The sequence below is a fragment of the Maylandia zebra genome, linkage group LG4, assembly GCF_041146795.1.
Source record: "Maylandia zebra isolate NMK-2024a linkage group LG4, Mzebra_GT3a, whole genome shotgun sequence".
Classification (NCBI taxonomy): Eukaryota; Metazoa; Chordata; class Actinopteri; order Cichliformes; family Cichlidae; genus Maylandia; species Maylandia zebra.
The window spans coordinates 26145275-26155567 of record NC_135170.1 but is presented as its reverse complement, the minus strand read 5'-3'; the positions used below and the strand labels follow the sequence as shown (position 1 = coordinate 26155567).

Sequence of the window (10293 nt, the reverse complement as noted above, 5' to 3'; positions counted from 1 at the left end):
CTGAACATACAGATCTACATATTATGCAGACAGATAGAAAACAAATATAGTAAACAATGAATCTAAGGTAGATGAAATTAGTAAAGGTATTTGTATTACTCTTTTACTTGTTCCCCTCAATTGTCCATTAACATGTGAAAGTAACGAAAACAATATTAAACTCAATGAAAAGCTATATTATGATCTCATTAAATAACCGTTGCCTTACAAAGAGCTACAGCAGTAGATACAGTATGGTGATGTTAATCTTATTACCTCTTTAAAACAACTGTCACACAAAGCACAAAGACTGGAACAGAGCAAACATACTGGCAGACTATGTAAGAAGTTTCTAAAATAAAAACAGGCATAATTCATTCTGGAAAAAAAAAATTTTTTGTTGGATGTTTATAATGAGACTCGAGGGATTTCTTCCATCTGCTTTTAAACCCGTGTTTTCTGCTGCCATCCACACTGGAAAACAAATCTTAAGAGTGCCTCATCATATGATGTTCGTTCCAAAAGCCCTTCAAGTTCTCGACTGCAGTAACTTTGTAAGAGGATTACCTCTCAGCTATTTTAATCTAATTATAAAAGAAACAATAATTCCCAGTCACAACCTTTTGCCCAACTCAATATGTTTAACCCTTTGGATGGGATGGTGGCAAAGCATAAGGTCTTTTCTATCAAACGCATAAATAATTCTATATATTTAATCACAAAAGTCATTCTTCAAACATCATTGGCTACTTACAGTTCTGCTTCTAGTCATTTCTGAATAAAAGAACAAGAGTTCTAGAGGACTATACAGCAAATGCATCAAGCAGTTCAGTTTCTCTTTTAATTAGATTACTTTGAAAAGAAAACAGCTTTTTAATCAGAAGAATGTTGATGCAGGTTTAAAGGTATTTATCACTTCGATTACAAAGGCAGTTTTAGACATTCAATTTGTCACAGCCAGAGCTGCTTGCACATAACTGAAAAGCACTGCCAAGAATGTGGAAATATGATTCAAAATGCTTCTCAAATACACCCAAAATACCACCATTTTTGTAACATTACTAGCAAAAAACTTTCAAAAATATCAATTAGCCCAGCAATCCTGCACTTATCACTGGGGGGGAAAAATCATTTAAGTGTAGAAACTGTTTAAGTGTACATGTACTACTTCAGCATGAAGATTTGGATAGTGACATTTGTCTACAAGTTAGAAAAGCTTTCCAGAAACTCTTGGCATTACAAGACACCCATCTACTGGTGAGCCTCAAGCCAACAATGTGAGGCTTGAATGCGCAGCTCAAGTTTCAAATGACTGAAGAGACATGCTCCTCCCCCATGTTTTTCTAGGGTAGAACTTCCTGTTTGGGAAAGATCCTGCATTTATTGGATTTAAAAAATGTTTTCACTGTTTCTTTCTTACATTTTATAAAAAAACAAAAAGAACAGACAAACTATATCAGGTTTCAATTACAGTCATTGTGTTACTGCAAATAATAATTCATAACACATACAACTAAAAAGTTATCTTGAGCACCAAGTTTGAGAAATACTGAAACCAAGTGGTCAAAACGAATATATCTTATATTATAAACTACACAAATCCACAAGGAAAACAAACAGAAACACCAGTGCTGCCATAAAACTACACATTTATGAATAGTTCAGTTGAATGACCACAAGAGGACGTAGAACTCAAATGTACAAGTCTGAGAGAATTATTGTCTAGTCATCTTTAAGCCCTCCAAAAACAGCTGTAGGGACGCTCTTCTGTTCAAGCTGCACCTCTGTAAAGCCAAGAGGAAAAAGAGGAATTCATTAAAATACCTCCATCGGAAAATGTTTACAAAAAATATTCTGAAAATTGTACTGTGTCTTTCACGCACCATCCGGTCCTTGGTCTTCATCTTCTTCATCCTCATCATCATCGATGTCTATTTCATCAGGATTGGCTTGTTTGGCAAGTTCTGCCAGCTCACTGCGAGAAGTGTCACTCCTGCATAATTAAAGTGAAAAGGATTCATGTGCCTCAGCTTCCTTTGGAAGATGAAGTTCTGTTATATTAAAAAGAAAAAAAAAGAAATCTACAGATACTTTTAACTTAAAAAATAATGAAGAACAAACCTGACAAAGAGAATCTTCTCTTTGGGTTTAGGCTTGTCCTGTTCAGCCTCTGCAGCAAGCTGTTGTGCTTTCTGTTCCAACATCTTCATATCATCAATTCCCATCTGGCCTGGAGCAAGATCTGACACTGAACACCAGAAACAGATGGTTAGACAAATGCAGAACCACTTGGAAAAAAACAAAAACACACAAATAAATAAATACATAGAAAATGACACCTAAATGACCCTACGTTAATTCTTGAGTAGGTCTAGGAGGTTCCTTCAAGATTTGGAGTAAATACGGAGCATTCAACCATATCATTATAAATTGAAACATATCAAATAGCCAATATCTGATATAACACACAGTGATATTCATGTAACTACATCTAAATGGAGCACACTTTTAGGTTAATCCAACTTCTCCTACCAGTGCCTGTGGAGCTTGTTGTGGCCTTCAGCATCTGAGAGGACATAAAGTTGACCTGTGTGTTGTATGTAGCCTGGACACTTCGTTTGATCCTCAACATCTCTCTAATCGTGTCCTCATTTCCATGGCGGATCTCAAAATCTTTCCAGGTTTGCCAGAAATTAGCCGTCACCTGAAACGTCAAGTAAAAATTTGAAGAAATATAACCAAAGATTTTGAAGCAAATGTAGACAAATGACTAGAAGGGGTGAATTCACATACCCTTGGGTCACAGATCTGGGAGCAGTAGGAGTAGATTGCTCTACCACGATCAATCTCACCAAGTTTACTCTCCATGTCAGCAAACCGTAGACACATGTCTCTTGCATGCTCATCAGGAAGGACCTGGATAAACACAAACTGTATGAACACTGCACAGAACCATTTACCAAAACAAGGGATGCAACATGGTGTATTTTGTGAGTAACAGATCATGAGCAGAGGGGTGATGGGAAGTTTAATTTTGTAATGCAACTTTGTTCAGTAATTTAAGGTAACGAGTATTTTTTCCATCAGAATGTCAAGTTATTCTTTTTACATTAAGTATATGACTTCTGATCTTTGCATATAATAAAAATGCCATGAGTATGAACAACTTTACACAAAACAATGTAATAGGTTTTTTTAAGAGGCTGACTATTGTCTAGATTTATTATATCTGCAAAATGATAATGTGGTCAGTCATAAAATCAATTTTGCTCTTTAACTAATACGGATTATCTTACCAATTGTGGCTAAAATAAACATGATCATTGATTATAGTTTTCATCAATTTAATGAAATTCCATATCTAGCGATCTATAAATGTAATATGACCTTTGGGGCGACTGTGGCTCAGGGGGTTGGGAAGCGTATCTGTAACCGGAAGGTCACCGGTTCGATCCCCGGGCTCTCTGTCCTAGTCGTTGTGTCCTTGGGCAAGACACTTTACCTTACCACCTACTGGTGTTGGCCAGAGGGGCCGATGGCGCGATATGGCAGCCTTGCCTCTGTCACTCTGCCCCTGGGCAGCTGTGGCTACAACCGTAGCTTGCCTCCACCAGTGTGTGAATGCGAGAGTGAATGAATAGTGGCATTGTAAAGCGCTTTGGGTGCCTTGAAAAGCGCTATATAAATCCAATCCATATATTATATATTTACAATATTCCAACAGTGGCATAAAAGTGAATTAATTTGGGAAAAATCTCATTTCTGGCCAGAAAAGTCCTGTGATGAATAATGACATTCTGGAAAATGAACAATAAAAAGCTTTATAGCATCACATCAGGGCGGATCTTGTAATTATGAGTTTCGAATTTAAAAAAAAAAAAAAAGATTAAAAAGGATAATGCAGCTGTATGCAAGAGATAGGACAATGTTACTGTACCTCAATAGCCTTCTGGTAGATTGCTCTGGTATATGTAACTCCATAAATTTCAGCTGCTCTCTTGATGTAGATGTTAAACATGAGATGTCTCTCCTCAGTTTCTACTGCCTGTGTTGCTCTTTCATATACAGCCATAGCGTGTCGCGCCAATCCATACTCCTCCTCCAACTTGGCATACAGTAGATAAATAGCTGAAAAGAAAGCCATTGTGGTTAAGTACATTTTATAACGGAGGGGGGCACTTCAATGTACTAAATTTGTCAGTGTAATTCAACCAAAGATATTCACTCTTAGCAAATTTGGCTGGGCAGCCATCCAATGCCTGTTCAAATAAATCTCTGGCTCTTTCCAACTTCTTGCCCCCATATCGATCAATAAACTTGGTGAGGTAAGTGTTCCAGATGTCGTAAACATTTGGCCACTTGAAAAGAGCGATACCACGTTCATATGCCTGAAAGAAATATTAATAACACCATTAAAAAGAGTGCTACAGTCGACAAGGACAAATTGTATTTTGAAAATAAGTAGTGGTCTAGTGGATTAGCTACACATTATTACTTTAAAGCTTTCCTCAAAGTAGTTGTGCTCTTCAAGGAACATGGCGTAATTGATGATGATCTGTGGAGTGGCAATCCGGAGATCAATAATCCGGTCATAAACTGCTTTCGTAGACTGTCGAGAAAAAGAGAAAAGCTTAGACTTAACACATAAATGATTCTTAGACCAATATCAAATACTACTGGTATATAGGTCCCAAACCACATCACAGAAAATTACTGAACATACCTGGAAAGTGCCAAGACTTTCCTCCAAGTCTGCCAGCATTGACCAGACCTTCAAAGACTTGTAGACTCTGTTTTGGACAGGCTCAGAAGCATCAAAGTACTCTGCTTTCTTGGATGGGATAGCTGTTGCTTTCTAAATAAAATAAATACAAATATGTAAATGGTTTCATAAGTTTTTAAGGTGATGCAACTACTGATATTACACCCTTTGCTTAAAACTGCCTTCGTAAACAACTGCAAATATTTTTACTCAGTGCCAGTGAAACTACAGCCTATAACTTCAGTTACCAGGTATTAATTTTAAAATATACTTTCAAAAGACATTTAAATAACAAGTCTAACAAATGTCTTCTTTATTTCACAAACTGGTCATTCCCAAACAATATATGATGCCCACAAGATGTTCCTAAATATGGCTCCAAAAAGGATCATGTGCATGATGTATATGATGCAGATCAGTTACCCTCAGAATTCGTAGTGCCTGTTCGTAATTCTCATGACGAAGTTCCATCTCTCCATATTCACACCACACTGCAGCGAGGTCATCCACCTGTTTGTAGTTCACCTTGGTAGCCTTCTCAAAGATCGTCCTCGCCTGAGTTGAGTTAGTAAATAAAGTTAGTAAACACAGGGAACTAATAATAATAATAATAATAATGATAAGAAATAATCTGAAACAGGTAAATTGAAGTTTAAATAATGACTTACATCATCCAGCTGCTCATTTTCCTCATAGAATTTAGCAAAGAAAACCCAGAGCGAGTGAGGTTTCCCTGTGGCCTTCATTGGATCAATAGTCTGGACTGCCTCAGTGTATGTGTTGATGATCTGAAGAAAATAGGGCTATTTATTAGTAATTCTTTACATGAAGGTAGTTTTTTGTGTGAAATGTATATATTGTGACTTGTGCACTGTCCCAGCCATTCTCAAAATATTTAAAACCCACCTGTCGTGGATTTCCGTCATACAGTTTTACCCGCTTGTGCCACTCATGAACATTATGGGGGTTCTGTCTCAGGAGTACACTGTTCAACAAGAGGGGTCGCCGGGCAATGAGCTGCTCAAAGCGGGCAAGTCTTAGCTCCAGGTCTATGTCATCTGAGTGGAGAAAAAACAAAGAGTAACGTACACATGAACAAAAAAAAAAAACAAAAGAAAAATAAAAACAAAGACAGTTATCAAGTTTAACTGATGCACACATACTCACCATCCTCATCCTGCCCCATCTCAGCTGTAGTTTCCATCTTAGCAGCGATCATGCTCTCCTCAAATTGAGCATAACTGTCAAATACTTGTGTGAAATCCCTTACAGTGACTACTGTAAGGATGGCCTCTTCATAGACATCACGTGCCTGAGGAAAAAAAAATGTTTGGCTACAGTTGGACAAATTCACAGATAAAAAATTATTTTAATGCAAATGACTCAACCTAAAAAAACGTAAAGTAGAGATGTGTTTTAGTTAGTTAATTATATTAGGGGTGAAAATTAATGCTATTGAGAGGAAACACACTTTCTCAAAGTGGCCACTCCTGATGTAATAGTCAGCTAAGGAGCACCAAAGTTTTCCAAGTTGATCTGTGAAGCGAGTGAGGCCTCCTCGAATGATGGCTCCTACATTCAGAGAGGTCACCTTGTCAGGATTCTGGGAGATCAGGTCACATAGTTCATGCCACAGCTGTCCAAAAAAAAAAGAAGAAAACCATTTTTTTTAGATTTCTTTTCATTTAGCTTAAAAGGCGGGAATGTTGAAAAGTGTCTGGAAGAATCCCGTCTTACTTGATAGTTAGACTTTCCCTCTTTGGACACAAAGTTTTCATCATTGACAACAGCTGCTAGCCGCACAGCTGCTTCATCGAGGCGGCCAACAGACCGCAAGTAGTCTATGTATTCCTCTGCATTTTCTGGAGAAAGCTACAAGGTATCAAGAGAAGACAGTAAGACATTAAACATTCAGAAAGAAATATTTTCGCAGGTATTCTGTCTGAACAGATTAGGGAACTTGTCTATCTTTTAAAACTTTCTTAATCAGCCATAAAGCTTGTTATTGAATGCTTGTAAGGTCTTTTGGATAACAGCTAAGAATCTTCAGATGCTACAGACAACATTTATGCCACAGAATACACTTTGAAAGATGACACCTGTAAAACAAAAATAAAATCAGAAATCACCTTAACATTTTAAATGACAGCTGCTGTATGGACTTAAGGTTGTGCAGTATGTTCTCACCTTAAGGTACCTGCGGTACACTCGGATGGCTGTCTCAGGCAACGGCAAGTCACGGACAAAGCGGAGATACAGAGGCCAGATGCGTGGGTGCTGAGTTACAGGAAGAGCTCTAAGTGCTCGGTCAAATGTTCTACGACTTCTTGTGATCTTGCATTGAGACACAAGGAACTGACAGTAATCCATCCATATTCTAGGCATCTAGTTTAAGCAAAGACAAATAGTTAGTTTTATGTAAAGCTCTTGCAGACCAAATATTACTTTTATGAGTAAAGTGGCTAAGCATCAAGTTCTATAGGAGGTATTACCTTGTGCATGAACACTAGTGCCCTTTCATGACAGTTATTGACTTCTTCATAGCCTGGTTCTGTGATACATTTCCCTTTGACTTGTTTTCGCCTCTCTCTCAGATAATTGTACCACAACTTATAGCTGCAAAAATGAGTGGGAAGGGTGGTTAGACACTCGGGAAATACTTGCTGCACAGAATCTTGTAAAATAATGTATAGTCTATGGGTTTTGAGTTATCCGTTGCTATTGGCTTCTCAGCACAATGTCCACAATTTTGTTGTAACGGTCTTGTTAGTTACCTGCCAGGGAGTTCTTTTAGAGCCCGCTCATATATCATATTGAGGGTAGATTTTGGTCCATTCTGTTTGAATTCGATGTAACGCATCCAGCACTTGACTGAATATGGATTCCTGATGATCTCCTCTTCATAAGGTAGATCGTCGTCCTCCTAGTATCCAAAAATCAAACAGCGGTGTTACTATTGTAGCGATTTTTCATAGTTAATAAATCATAAAAAGATAATTTCTTTGTTTCAAATGTGTAAACACAGTCGATTTGGTAAAACGTATCTCTGATTTCAAGTTTGATCAAACTTCCACATTAGCTAGAATAAAGTTAAAGTTCATGCTTGCTACCCAAAACCTCTAATCAACAAACACTAACAAATGTTCTGTGAAATATACGGTGTAGTGTAACTTACAAATATGACATCGGTTTTTCCGTTTAATGTTTTCATTTCTTCACAGAAAAGGCGGCTGTTCCGGATAAAAGCTATGCTAACTTTAGCAAGCTAATACTAGCTTGTAAGCGTGTAACCCTCACAGGAACTTCCGGTGCCAGAGTGCACGAGCCCGAGTCACAAAAAACTACAAACGGCGCGATGTTTGTAGTTCAGAAGAGCTCTCGCGTACATTAGCCCAGAAAAATATGTTTACTGTTTATTGTGTCTAAAAAAAAATCTACATTTAATATCAAACGTCTTCTTTCGAGTAATTTATCTGACATTTACAGCAACAGTGTCTCTCTTTTTGGCACAGGAAAATATAACTTTATTAACTGAAGGAAATTAAATCCAATATAAAAATGCAATGACAGGTACATTTAAAATCTAGCAGATAAGCATTGTTTTAACTATCTGAGAAAGTGGTTAGCCATATGCTTGAATTTCAGTCTTGAAACATTTTCTGTTACTGTTTTCTTTAAATCATGGTAAGTGAAGCTCTGCTGGTAAAATGTTTTCTGTCAGGACAAGGCAAATAATAGTCCTAAAATATGTACAGTGCTTAAGCAGGTCATTAGGCCATACTGTGTAGGCTATCTTATATCAACATGTAAATCACTGTAGTAAAATGATTACGGACTTGGGTCTCTAAGGACCCCAGGAATAAACTACTGTAAGAAAACACCATCTTGCAAAATGTTCTCATGATCTCAATCTGACCTTTTGTTAAAATCAAGGGATAAATGTACTGAATAAATACATTTGGTTCAAATATAGTTTTTTTCTGGTTGCACATGAAGCATCTAATATGTTTACAAGGAGCTATAAAAATTGCACAGTGTGACGAAACCTGCCTGCACCTATGATTATCGACTTAAAAGTTACAGAAAGGTATACCTTTGGGATCTGTGAATACACAAGTTAATAGAAATCCAGTTAATGAAAACAGCGAGCAAAATCTATTTATTTTTGCGGGACTTTTTTGTTTGTTTGTTTTTTACAAAAGCAAACATGCCATAATGTTTTATAGCTTTTAATAAACAACACCAGTTTCCCCTTTTTGACTGATATAATTATCTGCACCATCATAACATCATCCCAGTCCTTAAGTTATTATGAACCCAGTTAGATTTATATAGTTCTATGTCAAGTTAAAGACAAAAAACCTGTGATTCTCCATTCTGTTTGTTAATTCATCTGAGTGGCATTCAGGAGGCTGTCAACCATTTGGGAGATTATATAAATTATTCTACTTTTGGAACTATGCTACTAATGTTTTAAAATGAAAGTCACACAGTTGATCAAGGGCACCATATTTCAAAAAGAAAAACAACATCAAATGTAGCTTGAGGATAAAGATCTTTGACCAAGGTTGTCTCTACTTACCCACACTATTAAACATGTTCATAGCCAGGGAATGGGAATTCATTTTGGAGGAGCACCTAAGAGGTCCTGGTGTACAGTTGCAGAACATTGGCACATCTCATATTCCTCTAATAAAACTGAATGTAAGGCCTTTTCCGTAAAGTTCAAGTGGTATTACACATTGCCTTATAAGCACTAGAAGAACATTTGCCAACCAGGCTGAGATAAGACCTATAATAAGTCCCACTCAGATAGATATGCCAATGCACTGCAACTGTATACCAGCAACACATGGAGGCTTCTCCAAAATTAATTTGCATTCGTACTAAGAACATGTTTAATGGTGTGGCTAAGTAGTGACAAACTCTCACTATAAAATAAAATAAAATAAATATTTCCCAAGATTCAAACTTTACCTGAGTTAATGATTTATTGGTTAAAATCCATGCTTAAAAATATGTTCATTGAGTAGCATCTATTTTAGTGCATACTTTAGACATTACACTTTTTATGAGCTAAAATAAAGCTATTGACAGTGCTTATTTAGAACATATTGCACAATATTACCAACATAAAATTGCATTATCTTTAAAATTGACATATTTTCTATGAGGGGTTTACTTTTCTTGTTTTTGAGTCATGTAAATGATACTACATTTTACAGTATTATAAATATCTGAAATGTGGACAAGCTATGACACTCAATACCAATGACATTTCAGTACATCTTTCCAAATGGAAAGAGGTAATGGGTTTAAAAAGGGAAGTCAAAGCAACAACTCCTGTAATAGATTATTTACGTTTTCAAAATGGCTTTAATTTGATCGTTTTGTATCATTCAACAAGGATGACATAGAACATACAATGTCCCATGCAATAAAGGAACTTGAAGCTGCTTTATTTGCCTATTTATTTATTTATTTATTTGTATTTTCAATCTTACTATACTTCTATAAAATTATTTTCCGGCTTGACTGATTAATTTATATTT

The 10293-nt window shown here is 36.6% G+C and overlaps 1 protein-coding gene across 1 annotated transcript; it reads right to left on the bottom strand.

Moving 5' to 3' along the window:
- Window positions 1–806: 806 nt before the first annotated feature.
- xab2 (XPA binding protein 2) lies at window positions 807–8066 on the bottom strand. Its single transcript, XM_004552102.4, has 19 exons — window positions 7917–8066; window positions 7516–7664; window positions 7234–7357; window positions 6929–7126; window positions 6479–6613; window positions 6213–6377; window positions 5909–6053; window positions 5648–5799; window positions 5410–5529; window positions 5165–5296; window positions 4703–4834; window positions 4475–4588; window positions 4205–4367; window positions 3917–4107; window positions 2773–2895; window positions 2512–2683; window positions 2101–2227; window positions 1863–1972; window positions 807–1763 (listed from the first exon to the last, which is right to left on the bottom strand). The coding sequence occupies exons 1-19, from the start codon at window positions 7950–7952 to the stop codon at window positions 1702–1704; spliced, it is 2550 nt and encodes an 849-aa protein (XP_004552159.1). The 5' UTR covers window positions 7953–8066; the 3' UTR covers window positions 807–1701.
- Window positions 8067–10293: the final 2227 nt, after the last annotated feature.

Excerpts from the sequence above, each read along its gene's own strand:
- xab2 (XM_004552102.4), bottom strand. The coding sequence starts at position 7,952 with ATGAAAACATTAAACGGAAAAACCGATGTCATATTT. Across the intron at positions 7,358-7,515 it reads CTAAAAGAACTCCCTGGCAG|CTATAAGTTGTGGTACAATT; the intron begins GTAACTAACAAG and ends TCATTTTTGCAG. Across the intron at positions 6,614-6,928 it reads TGTACCGCAGGTACCTTAAG|CTTTCTCCAGAAAATGCAGA; the intron begins GTGAGAACATAC and ends GATACCTTGTAG.